A 20,236-nucleotide genomic window follows, 5' to 3' on the forward strand; every position below is an offset into this window, starting at 1 on the left:
TTATAACAAATGCAATACTGTTTTTGTTTTCTTCTTAATTAAAAAAAAGCAGAGGAATTTCTTCTTAGTCCTGGATAACATTTATCTTCCAACTATGGTTACCAAAGCAGATGACTTACCTCAAGATAGTTTGTGGGATGTCTCTGCGTCCATAATGACTTTTTTTTGCCTCTATGAGAGCAGTGACCACGGTACAAAAGAATGGGATAAGGATTCAGAAGTCAATGTATACACGTGAATTATTCTTCCCACATTTGTATCGTGAAACAGGAGCAGGATTTTCACCAACCTCTCAGTCCGGGGTATAGAGTTGCACAAAACAGAAAGCTTGTGCCTTCAGTTGGCATGTTGACTTGCCAGCACCATTCCACCAACAAACCCACAATCTCATACAATGAGCAACCCATATATGGCAATTGTGGCAGAGCCAGTCTCTCTCAGACTGGTCACTTCGGCCATCAGCAAATTTGATCACAATTGGGATAGTTTCAGTTTTCGCAAAGTTTTTTTGAATTGTGCCGTATTTTGGCTTGACATATTAAACTGAGGCTCAGTCTGTCATCTTGGACCATATAAAACTATTCCATTTGTCAATGGATTCAATCTACTGCATTCCATCTTCACATTACGGAGATGGAAGAATGTCAACGGCAATAGCAATAAAAATGGAGGCAGACAGCTGTGAAAATATGGCTCCATCCCCGCCTCTTTGACCTGTCTGTTTCCTCACCACCTATCTTCTCCTCTAAACATCTTCTATCCACCTCCCCCTCTCTCCCTATTTATTTCAGAACCCCCCTCCCCTCCCCCATTTCTGATGAAGGGCCTAGGCCCGAAACGTCAGCCTTCCTGCTCTTCTGATGCTGCTTGGCCTGCTGTGTTCATCCAGCTCTACACCTTGTTACCTCTAAAAATATGTGTTGCTGGCTGGCGCCAGTTCGCTAACATCATTACAACCCCTCCCACCCAAGGCCATCTTCCTAGAGGCTGTATCTGTGTCCATAGGGGTAATCATGCACAAAGAGCAGAGAGAAAATGAGTGATACTTAATGGTCTATGAAGACCTGTTGTCAAAGAGGGGGAATTCCCTGCTGCAAGCCAGGAGCTCATGCGCCAGATGGGCTTTGAGGCCCTCTCCACCTCCCTAGTGACAGCACAGTACCGACACAGATGGAAAATCCCCGCCCTAAAAGCAAAATTACAGCTGGTACGCAAGGTGGTGTCCCGTGTAAATTCTAACCTATTTCCCCTGTTAAATGGTTAGACAAAAGAAAACTGTAGATGCTGGAATCCAAGATAAACAAACAGGAGGCTGGAAGAGCACAGCAAGCCAGGCAGCATCTGGAGGAAAGGAGCATCCCAGGTCTCTGCCTTTTTCAAACAACGCTCTTTCCCCACTTCTGTCACCCAACGCACCTCCTCCATTCCCCACTCCATAGCTCTTAACCACTCCCCCCTCCAAACATAACAAAGATAGGGTCCCCCTTGTTCTCACTTTCCACCCCACCAGACTCCACATCCAACGTATCATCCTCAAACACTTCCACCAACTCCAATTAGACCACACTACCTAGAACATCTTCCACTCCACACCCCTCTCTGCCTTCCACAAGGACCATTCCCTTTGCCACTCCTTAGTTTGTGCCACACTCCCCACCAACCACTCCAACCTGCCCGGTATCTTTCCCTGTAACTGTAAAAGATACAATACCTGCCCACACATCACCTCCCTCACCTCCATCCAGGGCCCTAAACAGCCCTTCCAAGTGAGACAGAGCTTCACCTGCATCTCCTCCAAACTAGCCTATTGCATCCAAATGTGATCTTCTCTACATTGATGAGGCCAAACATAGACTAGGTGACAGTTTCACCGAGCATCTCCACCTGGCCCATAACAGTCAACCTAACCTCTTGGTCACCGCCCTTTTCAACTCCCCGTCCCAATTCCCTCTCCAACATGTTTGTCCTCGGTCTGCTCCAGTGTTGCAGCGAATCAAAACGTAAATTTGAAGAACAACGCCTTATCTTCCGCCTGGGCACCCTACAGCCCGGAGGACTCAACGCTGCGTTCTACAATTTCAAATAACCTTGCCATCCATTCCCCGCCTCCCCTTCCAGCCCCACCTCCTTCCTTCCATTCCACCTTCTGACCCTCCCTTCCAGTCACCAACCAGATTCATCTCTCTCATCGACCAACCAGGTCATACCTACCACAAGTGTCCACCTATCACCACTATTCCACTACCACCCTTCTCCCCCCGTTCTTATCTGCAGCTTCCCCTACCCCCACATCCAGTCCTGAAGAAGGGTAATACCCGAAATGTTGACTGCTCCTTTCCTCCAGCTGTTGCCTGGCTTGCTGTGTTCTTCCAGTCCCCTGTTAAATAGTCATTCTCTCCTTACCCTTCAGTCCCTGGAACTTCATGGACCTAGTGTTTTCAAGCAACACAGAATGACCATGAACTTTGAGATTTGTACACAGTGAAATTTCTTTCAAAATATGCTGTGACTACTAGCTCTGGCAAAGTCTTTAACCAAACCCACGTGCAGCATATCACATCAAGGCGTCACTTCACGACTCCAAGAAATTCAATCAGAGTGCATTCATCACATTTGAAGCAACATACAATGATGCCAACGTGTGGTCTGCTGAAAATTCTATATTAGTTTATTCCATATTACCTCTATATTTCACACTAAGAACTAATCTTCTGAAGTACTTCTGAAGAACATTTGCTTGGTAGGCAGTCGTGTAAACCAGTGTGTGAGCAATGGAGGCTGCTCAGCAATGAAAAGAGGGAGAAGACTTGCATTTATATTGCATATCTCATAGCCTCAGAACATAAATTACTTTACAGCTTGTGAATTCTTTGAGATGTTTATTCACCTTTGCTTTATTAGGTAAATCGAAGATGCTGATTTGCTCACAGCAAGTTTTCGTAAAAAAACCATTCACGGAAGCAATTCAGAGGTGCAGTTCGAGGAATCTATATATTGACCAGGACAGTGGGAGAACTCTGTATCTCCACTTCAAGCAGTGCCCTAACATCTTTAACATCCATCCAAGATGGCAGACCTAGTCTCAGTTTCACATCTCAGCCAAAATACAGCAGTCAATAATTCAAAACCTCATGAAAACTGCACTGAAATGATTCTACATTTAAGACTCCAGACCAGCTCAAATTTATCGAGAATGGATGATGGAATGCAGGCCATAAAGCATTGTTGTAGCCCTGTCCATAGGTGAGGGTTTCATCAGCAATTGAGCTGAAGTGATTTTTGATAGCCATATTATGGAGGTGGAGGAAGGTGATCTTTGTGGTGGAGGAGTTATGAAATCAGGGCCGTCTTGAATATTATGAATGATCATGTTCAACCTCAGATAATTGCCAGAGAAGGAGATGAAATCAGTGAGAAGTTGCAGGTTATAGCAGGAGCTGAAGATGTTGGTTTTGGTTTTCTCAACATGTGCAGCCCATGCTATAAATTCTATTCCAGCAACAATTCCATCTCCCTTTCTGGCAATTGTAGTTCCTGATGTTATGTTAGTGTATGATATCAATGACATGCAGCACATTGTAATATTGGAACAGGATTGGGCCATTCGGCCCCTTCAGTTTGTTTGCCTTCAACTATAATATGGCCTAAATCTATTTTAACTCCATCTGGTTGCCTTGGTTCCATAAGTCTAAATGCACTTACCTAACAAAAATCTATCCATCACAGTCTTGAAATTTTCAATTGATTTAGCCTCAGTGTTTTGAGAAGAAAAGTTCATATTTCAATTACCATTTGGGCAAAATTTTACCAAGAGTTAGCGAAGTGTCAATTCTGGGGTGTTTCAAGGAGGGTTTCTCCCTATGAGCTCCAGTGAATTATGTGAACAAACAGCAAAGAACAGTAGAACACAGGAACAGGCCCTTAGGTCCACCACCTGCACCACGCATGGTGCCTTTCTAAACTAAAAAACATTTGTCTCTACGCAGTCTGTCCATCCTTCTATTCCCTGCCTAATCATGTAACTGTCATGCCTCTTAAATATTGCAATAGTATCTGCTTCTACCACCTCTTCTGGCAGCGTATTCCAGGCACTTACCACCCTCTATGTAGAAAAAAACTTGCCTCTCACATCTCCTCTAACCTTAAAGCTATGTCCCCTAGTAACTGATATTTCTACCCAGGGAGAAAAACACTCTGACTATCAGTTCTATCCATGCCTCTCATAATAGAACATAGAACATAGAACATAGAACAGTACAGCACAGTACAGGCCCTTCGGCCCACGATGTTGCGCCGAACTTTTAACCGAAACCTAAGGTCTATCTAACCTCCACCGCTACCTTATACTATCATCCATATGCCTATCTAATAGCCGCTTAAATGCCCCTAATGAGGCCGACTCCACTACCCTCTCCGGCAATGCATTCCACTCCCCTACCACTCTCGGAGTAAAGAACCTACCCCTGACGTCTCCCCGATATCTACCTCCTTTCACTTTAAAACTATGTCACCTCGTAAAAGCTCCCTCCACCCTAGGAAAAAGTCTCTGGCTATCTATCTATACCTCTGATCATTTTGTACACCTGTATACTGCTTGAAGAAACATTCCTGAACACACTGAACAAATTCCACCCCACCTAAGCCTTTAACACTACGGTAGTCCCAGTCTATGTTAGGAAAATTAAAATCCCTTATTATGACAACCTTTTTGCTCCTGCATGTCTTCCCAATCTCCCTGCATATTTGTTCCTCTAGTTCCCATTGACTATTTGGGGGCATATAGCACAATCCCAATAGCGTCACCATCCCCTTCTTATTTCTTAGCTGCACCCACAAATCCTCATTGGATAATCCTCAGTTATTTCATCTCTGACTACTGCTGTGATACTCTCCTTAATCAAAAATGCAACTCCCCCTCCCCTCTTTCCTCCACCTCTGTCCCACCTAAAGCACCTATACCCTGGCACATTAAGCTGCCAGTCCTGTCCATCTCTTAGCAATGTCTCTGTAATGGTGTATAAACATCTATCAGGTCTCTCAGCCCCCAACAAATCAAGTGGAAATAAACCAAGTTGTCCAATCTCTCCTCATAGCTAATATCCTCTAAACCATCCTGGTATACCTTTTCTGTATCCTTTCCAAAGTCCCCACATCCTTCTGGTAGTGTGGTGACCAGAACTGTATGCAATATTTCAGATATACTCTATGCCCCGACTGATGATGGCAAGCATTCTTGAGTACTTTATCCACTTTCAGGGAACTGTGGACCTCTACGTCTACATTCTTCTGTATATTAATACATCTAAAGGCGCTGTCATTTACTGTATATTTCCTTCCTGCATTGGACCTTCCTAAATATAGTTATATATATTACAAACAACAGGAGTCCCAGACTGATCCCTGTGGAATACCACTGGTCACAGATCTCCAGTCAGAAAAGCACCTATCCAATGCTACTCCCTGTCTTCTATGACCAAGTGAGTTCTCTATCCATCTTACCAGATCACCACAGATCCCATGTGGCTTCACCCTCTGTATCAGCCTGCCATAAGGGACCCTGTTAAAAGCCTTCCTAAAGTCCATGTAGACAACATCCACCACCCTATACTTCATCAATCATCTTTGTCACTTCCTCAAAAATCTCAGTCAAGTTTGTAAGACACAACCTCCCCTGCACAAAGCCATGCTGCCCATTACTAATAAGTCCATATTTTTCCAAATGCGAGTAAATCATGTCCCTAGGAATCCTCTAATAACTTCCCTACCACCAGCTTGTAAATTCTCTGATTATCCCTGTTGCCATTCCTAAACAAAGGAACAACATTGGCTATTCTCCAGTCCTCTGGGACCTCTCCTGTGACTAAAGAGGATGCAAATGTTTCACACAAGACCCCAGCATTTCTTCCCTTACCTCCTTCAGTATTCTGGGATAGATCCCATCAGGTCCTGGGGACTTGTCTACCTTAATGCTTTTCAAAACACCCAACATCACCTCCTTTTTAATATTGACATGCCCTAGAATATCAACATTTTGCCTCTCTAGACTCACTATCCACCGCGTCCTTCTCCTTTGTCAATCCCAATGCAAAGTATTCACTAAAGACCTCACCCACTTCCTCCGGCTCCATGCATAAATTCCTTCTTTCGTCCTTGAGTGGACCTACCCTTTCTCTAGCTACCCTCTTGCTCCTTATACATGAAAAAAGAACTTGGTATTTTCTTTAATTCTGTTTGCCAAGGCCATTTTGTTGCCCCCTTTAGTTCTCCCAACTACTTGTTTAAGATTTTTTCCTTCTTCCTTTATATTTTTCAAGGGATCTGTCTGTCTCCAGTCTCCTAAACCTTACGCATGCCTCCTTTTTCTTTTTGAGTAAATTCTCATCAAGGTTCCCAAATCTTGCCATCCTTATCGTACACTTTCACAGGAATATGCTGGTCCTGAATGCTAAGCCTTCAAAAGATTCACACATGACAGATGTGGATTTACCCTCAAACAGTTACCCCCAATCTACATTCCCAGATCCTGCCTAATACTGTGGTACTTAGCCTTCCCCCAGTTTAGTATTTTCACTCGAGTACTTCCACTTTCCTTATCCATAAGTAACTTAAAATTTACAGATTTGTGATTGCTGTTCCCAAAATGCTCTTGCAGTGAAATTTCAATCACCTGGCCAGACTGAGTCCCCAGTACCTGGTCTGGAATGGCCCTGTCCATAGTTAGATTATTGACATAATGCTTCAAGAAACACCCTCCTGAAAGCAGTCCCATACCACCGCCCCACACCCCCCCATCCAAGCCCCTGGCATTGAAGTAGCCCCAGTCAATGTAGGGGAAGTTAAATCACCCACTGGAATAACTCTGTTGTTTTTACATTTTTCCAAAATCTGTCCACATATTTGTTCCTCTATCTCCTGCTAGCTATTGGGAGGTTTGTGGTACAACCCCATCAAAGTATCTTACATAATTCTCCATTACGTACGTACTTCACCTGCTGTCCTTAACTACCATGTGCTCACCAGCAGGGGGAGTATTGATACCTGTTGTGATCTTCTGGGATTCCCACCTCCGCCATCATATTTAAAGTCCAGCTGTGGACCAGGTCAAACACTGCTAGCTACAAATATATTCTATTTTGCTCAAAAAGTTTATAGACAGTCAGTCAATATGGCATTTTATGAATTCCTGCTTTAGGAATAAAACCAGACTGACTGCAAACCAAAGCACAAACAGATTCTGAACAAGGCTTCACACCTAGCATGCATTGTCTGACCTAAAATGTCACCTCTTCTTTACACTGATAAAACCTTTAGTTCTCTCAGGGCAGTGACTTGAAAGAAATTTGGGGATTTACATTTACATATTAATCAATTAAAACCTTCTAACTGCTTAAAGATTTAACAGCATCTTGGGTTTGTGTAATACATCCTCATCAGTTGTGTGACCCTTTGATCTATTACTTATAAATTCTGTGCACTCCTTTCTCACTTCACCTGATAAAGGAGCAGCACTCCGAAAGCTTGTGTTTTCAAATAAAGTTGTTGGATTATAACCTGGTGGAGAGTGATTTCTGACCTTGTCCACCCCAGTCCAAAACCAGCACCTCGACATCATTGCCACAAATAACCCTTCATAGTACACGCCAGAAGAGGGAAACAGTGTCAAATCTGAGAGTATGTAGGTAGCCCAGGTGACACTTCATTGCAAATAGAATCTCACACTTGCAAAAGGTATTGCTACTTTATATCATCAACTATCTGACCAAATGTCATTACAACTGTAGCTACAAGAATCAAGCCATCTTGAATCAGGCTCACTATCTTTTGCACTGTATCATGTTAGAACTCTGCCTAAAGGAGTGTTAGTCTTTCCCTAACACCCAGCAAAGCAATGTATGTCATCAGTATTCAATGTGGGAGCATCACATGCAAAGGCTGTGAAGCCTTCAAATGGTTGAAAATGTTAAAATAAGAACAAAGTACAGCAGATGCTGGAAACTGAAATGCAAACAAAAAGTGCTGGAAGGGTCTTTTTGAGTCCAGTGACCCTTCATCTGAACTGAAAATATCTGGAAAGGGTGTCACTTATGTTGATGATGGGGTAGAATGAATAAAGTATAGATGGAGCAAGGTGCAGGAGGGTGGTCTGGGGGCAAGAGCGACAGAGACAGTAAGATGATAAGATAAATGCTGGGGAGGAGGTCAATGAGGAGTGTAAATGGTTGAAAATGGATTGGCTGTGCAGGGAGCAATCCACACAAAACAGGACCTACATGTATGAGGGAAGAATAACCAACATAGGAGAGTTAAACTTAAATGTTGAGTCCTCAGGGCTTAAGGTACCTAGGCGGAAGATGAGGTGTTGTTCCTCCAGCTAGTGTTGATCCTAAATAAAAATCAAAAGAACTGCAGATGCTGTAAATCAGCAACAAAAACAGAAATTGCTGGAAAAGCTCAGCAGGTCTGGCAGCATCTGTGAAGAAAAATCAGAGTTAACGTTTCAAGTCCGGTGACCCTTCCTCAGAACTGATGGTAGCTGGGAAAATCTTGGTTTATATGCAGAAGATATGGTGGGGGAGGGAATAAGGTGTAAATGCTAGATAGGGATAGAGCCCAGACAGAGAGAAAAGCAGTTAGATTGACAAAGGAGTGGATAACAATCTGACTAGGAGGGTGAATAGTTGTTAATGGGGACTGTTAGTGACTAACAATGGGTAGTGTGTAATGGCAGGCTATGTGATAACAAGGCCTGATGTGTGGGGTGGGGGACTAGGACATAGGACAGTTCAGGCCCTAAAATTATTGAACTCGATATTGAGTCCAGAGGACTGTACGTCTTGTGCAGATGTTGTTCTTCAAGCTTGCACTGAGCTTTGCTGGAACACTGCAGCAAGCCAGAGACACAGATGTTGACCAGGGAACTGGGTGGTCTGTTAAAGTGGCAGGCAACTGGAAGCTCAGGGTCTTTTTTGCAGCCGGAACACAGATGTTCAGCGAAGCGATCATCCAGTCTACGCTTCATTTCCTCAATGCAGAGGAGACCACATTGTGAGCAGCAAATGCAGTAGACTACATTGTGTGAAGTGCAGATAAAGTGTTGCCTCACCTCGAAGGTATGTTTGGGCCCTTGGATACTGAGGGAGGGGGGAGGAGTTAAATGGAGAGGTGTCAAATCTTCGCCGGTTGCAGGGGAAGGTGCCGTGGGGCTGTGAGGAGGGGTGTTGGGGGTGAAGGAAGAGTGGACCAGGGTGTCCCAGAGGGAACGGTCCCTGCGGAAGGCGGACAAGGAAGGGGATGGGAATATGTGTCTGTTGGTGGCATCTCGCTGAAGGTGGCGGAAATGGCATCTGATGATCTTCTGGATGTGGATGCTGGTGGGATGGTAGATGGTGATAAGGGGAACCCTATCGCTGTTGTGGGAGGGAAGAGAGGGGTGAGGGCCGAAGTACAGGAGATAGTTCGGACCTGGTTGAGGGCCCCTTCGACAACGGTGCTGGGGAGTCCTCGGTTGAGGAAGAAGGTAGACATTTCGGAGGCTCCCTTTTCGAAGTTGGCTTCATCTGAACATATGCGACGGAGATGGAGGAGTTGGGAGAATGGAATGGAGTTTTTACAGGAAGCAGGGTGCAATGATGTGTAGTCCAGGTAGCTGTGGGAGTTAGTGGGTTTATAAAGGATATTAATGGCCAGTCTATCCCCAAAAATGGAAATAGACATGTCGAGGAAAGGAAGGGAGGAGTCAGAGATAGACCAGGTGAAAGTGAGCACAGGGTGGAAATTGGAAGCAAAATTGATGAACTTTTCCAATTCCAGACGAGAGAGGGAAGCAGCACCGATGATATTATTGATATATCAGAGAAAGAGTCGTGGGTGGGTGGGTGCCAGAGCAGGACTGGATCAAGGAATGGTTCACTTACCCCACAAAGGAACAGGTATAACTGGGGCCCATGTGGGTATCCATGGCCACCTTTCTGACCTGAAGAAAATGAGAGGAGTTAAAAGAGAATTTGTTGAGGGTGAGGACGAGCTTGGCCTAGCAGAGGAGGGTGGTGGTGAGTGGGGATGGTTCAGGAAGAAGCAGAGGGCCCTAAGAACATACTGGTGGGGGATAGATGAGTAAAGGGATTGCACATCCATGGTAAAGAGGAAGGGGCTAGAGCCAGCAAACTGGAAATTCCAAAACCGGCATAATGCATCAGAGGAATCATGGATGTATGTGGGCTGGGACTGATCTGCTAAGCTTTTCCAGCAACTTCTGTTTTTTGTTTCTAATTTACAGCATCTGCAGTTCTTTTGGTTTTTTTGTTTGTAATTAACTCATTGCCACATCTCCTCTTGGCATGTCCACCTTGAAGTTCTGCTCCTCTCGCTGGCGTGATTTCCATTCCAATCTCTTTTCTTGTTCACCAACATTAATTTCATTGTCACTCCTGGTGTTTGACCGGATATTTGCTAAAACTCATTTCCACAGCCACATCACATTCCTCAGAGACTGCCTCCGGCTCAAACTCACCGCACGTGGATTCCAACTCAAGTTTCATTCATAAGAACATAAGAACATAAGAACTAGGAGCAGGAATAGGCCATCTGGCCCTTCGAGCTTGCTCTGCCATTCAATAAGATCATGGCTGATCCTTTCGTGGACTCAGATCCACTTACCCGCGTTCTCACCGTAACCCTTAATTCCTTTATTGTTCAAAAAAAATCTACCTTTTTTTTAGAAACATTTACTGAAGTAGCGTCAACTACTTCACTGGGCAAGGAATTCCATAGATTAACAACCCTCTGGGTGAAGAAATTCCTTCTCAGTTCAGTCCTAAATCTGCTCCCTCTAATCTTGAGGCTATGCCCTCTTGTCCTAGCTTCACCTGCCAGTGGAAACATCCTCTCTACTTCTATCTTATCTCTTCCCTTCATAATTTTATATGTTTCTATAAGATCCCCCCTCAATCTTCTGAATTCCAATGAATATAATCCCAATCTACTCAGTCTCTCCTCATAAGCCAACCCCCTCAACTCCGGAATCAACCTAGTGAACCTCCTTTGCACCCCCTTGATTTGCACCCTCATGATTTGAATCCAACCAGGATCACACGTATCTCCCTGATGTCCAATGTTTGAATGTTCACATAGTAGACTGATCTGATGTTCTGAAACAAAATGTTTCTGTTCTCTAGCGCCCAGAAATCAGCCAAAGAAAGAAAACAGCTACGTTGACAAAGCCCTTCTCAAGGTCAATGACAATGAACAAGAAACGCAGGCCCAATCATGATGCCCTTTTGCTATGATTTTTTTTATTCACTGGATGTGGCTGCAGCATTTATTGCCCATCCCTAATTGCCCTGAGGGCAGTTAACAGTCAACAGCATTGCTGTGGATCTGGAGTCAGTTGTGATCCAAACCAGGTAAGGATGACAGTTTCCTTCTCTGAAGGATAATCAGTGAACCAGATGGGTTTTTCTGACAATTGACGACAGATTCACAGTCATCATTAGGCTCTTAATTCCAGATTTACATTGAATACAACTTCCACCATCTGCCATGGTGGGATTCAAACCCGGGTTCCCAGAATATTACTTGGGTCTCTAGGTTAACAGTCCAGCGATGAGACCACTAAGCCATCGCCTTCCCATGGATCATTTGACCATTTGATCATTTTAAAAGCACTTGTCACGGGGAAATGAGATGAAGCGGTGTGATCTTGCAAAAATTGCATCAGTAACTTTGTGGGTTGAAGATTGAGAGATTCCGTTCCATTTCACAGTGAATACTTGGGAGTAGCCAGTTGCACAAAAATCTAGATCAGCTGTTACCATGACAGCCACTGGTCCAGGATGGTCACTCACTATCTCAAGTCTGGCTCAGAGGTCCTATTTCAGCAGTTCATATATCCTCTGACAGTGTCCAGGGACATCCTTTCTGTGACACCACTGTACCTCATACATTGGGAAGAAATGGCATCGCAGATAATAGATTATAGACAGCCTGCAGCTTCTCCACATCCTAAGGGGTCCCTCAGCAGCAACTTCTTCATGTGGAGGCTGTTCAGGTGGCTGCTGGAGGTTGCTATTGGTCTTGGGTTTCTGACAATTTTCATCCGTCTTCAATTCTGAATTCCTCAACCCTTGCTCTGTGCATCTGTTGGTCAAGGGTCCAATGAGCCAGTGTTGGGAATATGAGAAACTGAATATGCTCTTAGTAATGTGAGAAGTCATCATTTGTATCACACACAAATGACAGTTTTGCAATATCCGTCATACTTGGTGCAAAGGTGACTCAAACAAGGTTGGCCACAGAATACCTGTACCAGTACCTAGGCCTTTGATTGATGGAACTTATCCCAATAGTTGCAGCACAAGTCATACTGTGCAAATGCAGCAGGAAATTGCAAAAATTGCAGGAGGATTACTGAAAACTTGTCTCCCCATTTATGACCCAATATCACCCAATACCACACTTCCTCCAGCCACAACACCTCCCCACAGTCCTACGGTACCTTCACCTGCAACCGGCGAAGGTGTAACACCTGCCCATTTACCTCCTCCCTCCCCAGTATCCAAGGGCCCAAACATACCTTCCAGGTGAAGCAACACTTCACCTGCACTTCCCAGAATCTAGTCTACTGCATTCGCTGCTCACAATGTGGTCTCCTCTACACTGGGGAAACGAAGCTTAGACTTGGCGACCGCTTCGCAGAACATCTACTTTCTGCTCGCAAAAAAGACCCTGAACTACCTATTGCCTGCCACTTCAATGCACCACCTTGCTCCCTGGCCAACATCTCTGTCTCCGGCTTGCTACAGTATTCCAGTGAAGCCCAACACAAGCTGGAGGAACAACACCTCATTTTCCGCTTGGGGACCCCTACAGCCCTCCGGACTCAACATTGAGTTCAATAATTTTAGGGCCTAAACTCTCCCATGTTCCAGCCCCCCACCCCACATAGCCTGCCATTTCACACCCCCTGTTGTTAGTCACTAACAGTCCCTATTAACAACTATTCACCCTCCCAGCCTGATCGTTAGCAACTCCTTTGTCTACCCAACTGTCTTTCTCTCTCTTTGGGCTCTAACCTATCGTTTACTCCCTACCCCACCCACCTCCCTATTTTCTGCATATAAACTGACGTCTTCCCAGCCACCATCAGTTCTGAGGAAGGGTCACTGGACCCAAAACATTAACTCTGTTTTCTCCTTCACAGATGCTGCCAGACCTGCGGAGCTTTTCCAGCAACTTTGTTTTTGCCATACAAGAATTGCAACCTTGCACTTAAGAATATGTTGTCAAGAACTTACAGCTCAAAATGAGAGGAAATCAGCTCCATGCTTTTCTGTAGCCAATGAGATCCTAGAATGCATTTGTGAATTGTGGGGTCCCGCAAATCTTTTAAGGTGACCTTCTGATTACTTCTGCTTCATAGAATCATAGAATCCCTACAGTGTGGAAGCAGGCCATTCAGCCCATAGAGTCCACATTGACCCTCCTGAAGAGCATCCCATCAAGACTCATCCCCCTATCCTATTCCTGTAACCCTGAATTTCCTATGGCTGATCCACCAAGCCTGCACATCCTTGGACATTATGAGCAATTTAGTATGGCCAATCCAACTAACATCTTTGGATTGTGGGAGGAAACCAGAGCACCCAGAGGAAATCCACGCAGACACGGGGCGAATGTGCAAACTCCACACAGACAGTAGTCCGAGGGTAGAAGAGAAAGAGATGACTGTGATTAATCCATAATGACCCATGAGATGATCAAGACTGCTATTCACCAGGATCCGTATTCCACATAGCCTGGATGTTGCATGCATTTCACATGCAGGATGCTTTGATTACAGACGCCTTCAAACTGTACTGTGAAAGTACCTAATTATTACATTTGTCTCTTGAAGGACATCCAAGTGCTCACACATACAGCCCACATGTTCGGACTGGGGGAAAACAAGTCTCAGTTACCCCATTCTGAGTGTCTTCATAGTCATTTTCCATTGTGCAATGCAGAAGTGGATGGAAATTTTGCCTGACAGAGTGAGTCACATGCTCCATCTGGAAATTAAATTGCATCCCCACTGCCCCCACCTCTACCCCACCCCCGACTATACCATGTCAGTTCTGAGATTCCACACATTCGTAACAAAATCTTTTATTTGTATCTCCATCTCCCAGAATTACCCCCTCACCCAAGTCCCTTAACCTTGTCAATCATTGTGCCACGCTACCAAAGCCAGTGTACTTATAATTGTCAATGAACTCAACTCCTGCAATAGTACACATCCTCCTGTACGCTATCATCTCCTGCCCTTAAATGCTGCACTGTCTCCCTTCACTACTATTTTTGCCTCTCCATCCCAGTATGTAGCCATCAATCTCCAGAATGGACCTCTCCAGCTTCCGTACCACTGCAGTGACCCCTGATAAACTGCTTAATATCATTGAAAAGGACCCCAGAAATGCATGTGGTCCACCTCCTGACAAAATTGGATGGATTGCCCTGACTGATGAGTAACTGAACCTATGGCTAATCTCTGTTCAGCTTCCTTACTGGCTTACCACAGAGCTCTGGTCTGACGCAATTGGACCTTCAAGATAGGCCTTGGCACAATTCCCAAATGGTAGTGATTTAGAACATCTGATTCTGACCATCCCGCGCATGTGAAAGCCCCTGGATTGAGAACAGACTGACTGTGACTAAACACCACCATCACCCCTCCCCTCCCCACACACACAAATGATGACAGTCCTCTTTGACTGGACTGAGGACCACTCTTATTAGACTTTGAGACATGACCATTTGCTTGAAGAATATTCAGTGTGTTTTCTGCATCATGTTGTAGTTGTCATAGCTTAGTGGTGTACAGCAACATGCCCATCTCCCTGACTGATGACTGCTGACAGCCATGAGAAGCTGCCTAGCTTTGCATCAGCACTAAACAGCAAGGCAACACAGCAATACTGCGAGTTCTTTAAGTCCCAAAAGAGGCAGCCAAGCACAAAAGGGCAACACATGTCAGAGATGCTTCAGGCACAAAGTGAGCACGCATTAAGAAAGCAAGCTAGCATCCCTGAGATCCAGCCTGGTTCAAAACGTGAGATGTGTTCTCATTCCTGTGCCCTGAGTGGTCTCTTAGCTTGATCACAATTAAAGGATCCTGTGCATGCTAAAGTGCAGTATTGATGTGGAAAACTGCACTCAAAGTGTGTCATGACAATAATGTGAGGTCAGTGTTTGTCTGATGCCAATATCCAAGGATGAGGGGTACTGGTGGTCACTGCCCACGAATTAGAACACAAGATGCTGGAGATGCCTGTCCAAGATGAAGGTCCAGAGAAACAAGGGGATAAGCTAAAGCTGCTGGGTAGTCGCTCGTCTACTTTCCCTCCACTGCAAGGGAGAATAGGAAACAGTACATACATTAAGTGAGATTAGATACTAATGACATGATAATGCATGCTAATTCATGTCTCACCAATCACAAGTGAGATTTTCATTTCACAGTTGAAAACCTGGTTTCAGAATTGGCTTTTTTTCTTGATGTTGAAAATCTTATTTTTCCAACCTCCCCACATTTTTCCGAACTGCTCATCATTGCCCATGTCATTTAGAAGCTGGGAAGTTCAGTCCAAAACTCCAGTGAACGCAAATTATTCATCAGCAATCTAATTGGTATCCAACCTTGCCAATCACATCGACACCATCAACGCTCACTCAACACTGAACCCTCCTCCCGCGCATTAACTTCCCCAGTCATCATCCCCAGCTCCTTAAATAGAAGCAGAAACTGCTAGAGAAACTCCATCCATGGAGAGAGATACAGAGTTCACGTTTTAAGTCCAATGTGGCTCTTCTCCAGAATCCCTACCTCCTCGCTCAGTCTGACCTACGTGCGACTTCAATTTCACATTAATCATGATTAATCCCCTTATTGATTGGCCTAGGAGAATATATTACAGTTGTTCAAAAATAAATTCCACCACCTTTTCACGGACAGGTTGGGGTGGCCAATAAATGTGCGGCAACGCCCACATCCTGAGAAGGAATTACAAAAGTCATTTGAAAGTTTCAAGTGACAATCGGCTGCACAGATGGGCAAACATCACAATGGCTACTTTACATTTTACGTCATTTCCTAATTCACATAGACAGGAGTTACTCCAAATGTGAATCATGCTGACACATAGCATGTTGCAGAAGCTTTTCATTTTTCACTCATCAGGACAAATTCAAGAATGCCAAATTTCAAACGATCACAGCCATATGTACTCCGGGAGAAAAGTGTGCTGAGTAAACAGAAATCAAACAATGTAGCACTTGGATCTCATACCTCATCCATCCATTCCTTAAAGGATCTTTCCCATTTTCCTGGTTTCTCTAGGTGTAGATAGGTGTCAAAAAGAATAAGGTAAAGAATAAGGTACTGCAGACTACGCAAGTGTAACGTTGAAGCATTGTCTTTGTCCTTTGCCCCTTTTGACTGAAATAAACAAAATGAACAATGTTTTGAAAAGATAAAATTTCTGATTAATGCTTGTTGTAAAATCAACTTTGGACCATTTGTACTAATACCAGAGCCTCATTAGTTGATCATGTGGATTCAAATGTTATAATGTTGACAGACTATGCTGGGGTATGGGAGAAAGTACATAGTCTACTTAAAAGTGAGAATGTTACCAATTCCCAAGTCAGATAGCGGGGGAGAAGCAGTTATACAAACAGGTAGTAAAGCAGCACCTCTACTGGTAGCTTACCAGTGCTGGAGTTTGAGGCTCTTTTGTGGCCAATTGATGACCACTTTATGGTCTCCTCTCACTACTGTTGAGGGCTTTCTACGCCACCAAGTGAGGCCACATGCTATACCCTGGTAATCTGGCTTCAAGGGCTCAGAGAAAGAGGTGGATGTTGCCTCCAGCTTAGGTACCCTGGCCCTAACAGCAAAAAGAGATGACCCCACTTGAGCATGACCCTAGCAGCAGGTCATCTCACCCAGTTTGTACTCCAACCTCCTTGCTGTTGTTGTTCAGAGATGAGTTGCAGTGCCAGGTATGACCACTTCTCCCAGTCAGACTGCTAGGATTGGAGAGCTGCTGGTTTTCTGGGTCATCTGATTGGCTGGGCAGCTCTTGGAGGTGGAACATCCTTTCACATGGGGGCAGAAGTACAACATCAGGCAAATCACTGCATAAGGTTGGCAAAGGCTTTGTGCACCTTCCCATGCCAGCAGAGGTAGGCTCACACCAGACATTTCAGCCACAATCTCTGTGTAAAATTCAGTGCCAGAACTTAGTAAAGGATTTGTAAGAGATCTTCAGATTGCAAGTCTCTTTTGATTAGTTGATATATCTTGATTTTTTTCCACATAACAGGTAGATAAATAATTGCAGTCCCTTAAATAAACCTCTGCACGTAACATGGGAGGCACTTATTCCATTTACTATTCACTTGATTATGATATGAAATGTAAAGCCACTGAGTAATCTAATAGTAACACTTTTCATTTGGAGTGGCACAAAAGTGATCTGCATACCAAGGCACATTGTAAACTGAGATCTGTGTATGATTTATGTATCCATTCCTTCTCCTTACCTGGCAACTGAGAATCATTTCTTTGTATTCCTTTGTTACTTTTAAACATTTTTCAGTTTTTCTTTCAAATGCTTTGTTAGTGGAAATTGCTACATGATGTTTTCCTAATTCTATTTACTATCAGACAGATTTAACACTGAGAAACAAGCTCATATTGAGGAGTTTGAAACCATCTTTAACAGAATCTCCCCAGTGATAAACTCCATTAAAGTAATAAGATGAATTGGTTTAATGAATGACTCCAGGTATTCCTGCTATAATGTGTGTTTCATTAACACAAATTGGCTGTAACGCGATTGATGAATAGTGGATGCTGTTTGGATAACACAAATTTTCTACTGTACAGTGTAGCAATTTCCCTATAATGTGATTTTCTACAGCATGAGACCACACAAACACAACTATCACATTATAGGAGAAATACCTGTAGCCTGGTAGAAAGTAACTTAGATGGACATTTAGTTTTCATCTAGCACTTCCTAGATTCATAGAATCCCTAGGAAAAGTGTGGAAATAATGCATTCAGCCCATCCCAATCATCCAAAGAGCATCCCATCCAGACCCACCTCATGCCTGTAACTCTACATTTCCCATGGCCAATCCACCTAACCTGCACATCTTTGGACTATGGGAGGAAACCAGAGCACCCAGAGGAAACCCAAGCAGACATGGAGAGAACATGCAAACTCCACACAGACAGTCACCTGAGGGTAGAATCAAACCCGGGTCCCTTGAGGTAGGAGTGCTAACCACTGAGCCACCATGTCACCTAAAAAAAATGTAAAAACTCAAGGTGAATGACCTTTTGGTATGGATTGAGGGATGTCAGAGAAGAAACAATAGGCTCAGAGATTCAGATCACAATTCATCAAGCCTTTGACAGCTAAGTTGTGTTGGGATGCTGGAGGGTAGTAAATGTCACACCTTTGCCCAATGAAGGGAGCTTAGAATAACATGGATGGTTGAGGTGAAAAAATAATTAGAATTTATCATTTAAGATCTAGGGATCAAGGACAGTCAGTGTGGACTTCTGAAAGACATTTTGCAAAACCCTGTATTTTTTGATGTAATAACAGACTGGATAGCATAAAAGGGATGTAAGAGCATATCTTCAATAGGAAGAGGTAAAACATAAATTTTCAGAAGGCTTTTAAATAGGTCTATTCATGCAATTTCATGTAGTTCATGCAATTTCTCGACCCAACAGACTTGCCAACACCTACAGTGGTCCAAACATCTGTCCTGATGAAGAGTTGAGGCCAGAAACATTGACTTTCCTGCTCCTTTGTTGCTGCCTGGTCTGCTGTGTTCCTCCAGCTCCACACTGTACTGACTCTGATCCCTGCATCGGCAGTTCTTACTATCTCACCCAAACTTGTACCCCTCTTTGCTTTCACCACTGCATTGGATTAATTTAAATAAGGCCCATAGCTCAACAGTGAGGAACTCCAGGCCTCACCAATCAGATGCAGAGAATGAACGCTGCATCTGCAAAAATAAAATTAATTCATCTTTTCTCGTAGCGAATGCTCCCCTGTGTAACAGCAACTATAATAGGACTGAATTTTACGTTTAGTTTGAGGGAGAAAAGAGTGGATCAAAGATTATTATACTAAACTTAAAGTAAGACCATAAGAAATAGGAACAGTAGTCAGCCATTCAGCCCCTCAAACTGCTCCACCATTATATAGGATCATGGTTGATCTGACAGTCCTCACATCCGCTTTCCTGCCCTTTTCCCTGTATGCCTTCATTCCTGTACTGATCAAAAATCTATCTGTCTCAGACTTAAATGTACACAAGGACTCTGCCCAGACAGCTCTCTGTGGTATGGACTTCCAAAGACTCTCTATCCTCTGAGAGAAGAAATGCATCCTCATTTCTATCTAAACTGGCACTCCTTTATTCTGAGACTGTGCCCTCTGGCCCTAGGGTCTCCCATCAGGGGGAACATCCTCTCAACATTTACTCTGTCAAGACCCTATGTGTTTCAATGAGATAACTGTCATTCTTCAAAATTCTAGTGAGATAAATCCCAATCTGTTTAGCCTTTGCTCATAAAACAATTTTCGTACGAAGGATCATCCCAGTGAACCTTTCCTGAACTGCATCCAATAGAATATCTTTTCTTAAGCAAAGGAACCAAAACTGCCGACAGTGCTCCAGATGTGGTCTCACCAGCACCTTGCACAGTTGCAGTAAGATTTCCCTACTCTTATACTCCGACCCCCTTGAAATAAAAGCCAACATTCCATTAGCCTTCCTGATTACCTGCTGCACCTCTATGCTAGCTTTCTGTGTTTCATGCACAAGTATCCCCAAGTCCCTTTGTGTTACAGTTTTCTGCAGGTTTCTCTCCATTTAAATAATGTTTTTACCTTCCTTCCAAAATGAATGATAAGGAAATGAAAGCAGAGCTAGTTAAAGTAGTCTACCCAATTGGGTTAAGTGATAGGTTGACAGAAATGCAGTGGCTGGCATTTATTCCACCATGCACAGAAAGAAAAAGATCCAAAGGAAGGATTCGCCATTCATAAAAACCGAAAGAACTGTGGATACTGTAAATCAGGAACCAAAACAGAAATTGCTGGGAAAGCTCAGCAGGTCTGGCAGCATCTGTGAAGAAAAAATCAGAGTTAACGTTTCGGGTCCAGTG

The 20,236-nt window shown here is 43.9% G+C and overlaps 1 protein-coding gene across 1 annotated transcript in view; it reads right to left on the bottom strand.

The window, feature by feature from the left end:
* Positions 1-20,236, bottom strand: part of LOC125487684 (paladin-like) — a 91,995-nt gene that overhangs the window by 2,670 nt on the left and 69,089 nt on the right. The window contains exon 11 of the mRNA XM_048619759.1: positions 16,322-16,471. Within this exon, the coding sequence (XP_048475716.1) occupies positions 16,322-16,471 (150 nt within the window). The remainder of the gene's footprint in view (positions 1-16,321; positions 16,472-20,236) is intronic.

The sequence above is a fragment of the Rhincodon typus genome, chromosome 3, assembly GCF_021869965.1.
Source record: "Rhincodon typus isolate 14 chromosome 3, sRhiTyp1.1, whole genome shotgun sequence".
NCBI lineage: Eukaryota > Metazoa > Chordata > Chondrichthyes > Orectolobiformes > Rhincodontidae > Rhincodon > Rhincodon typus.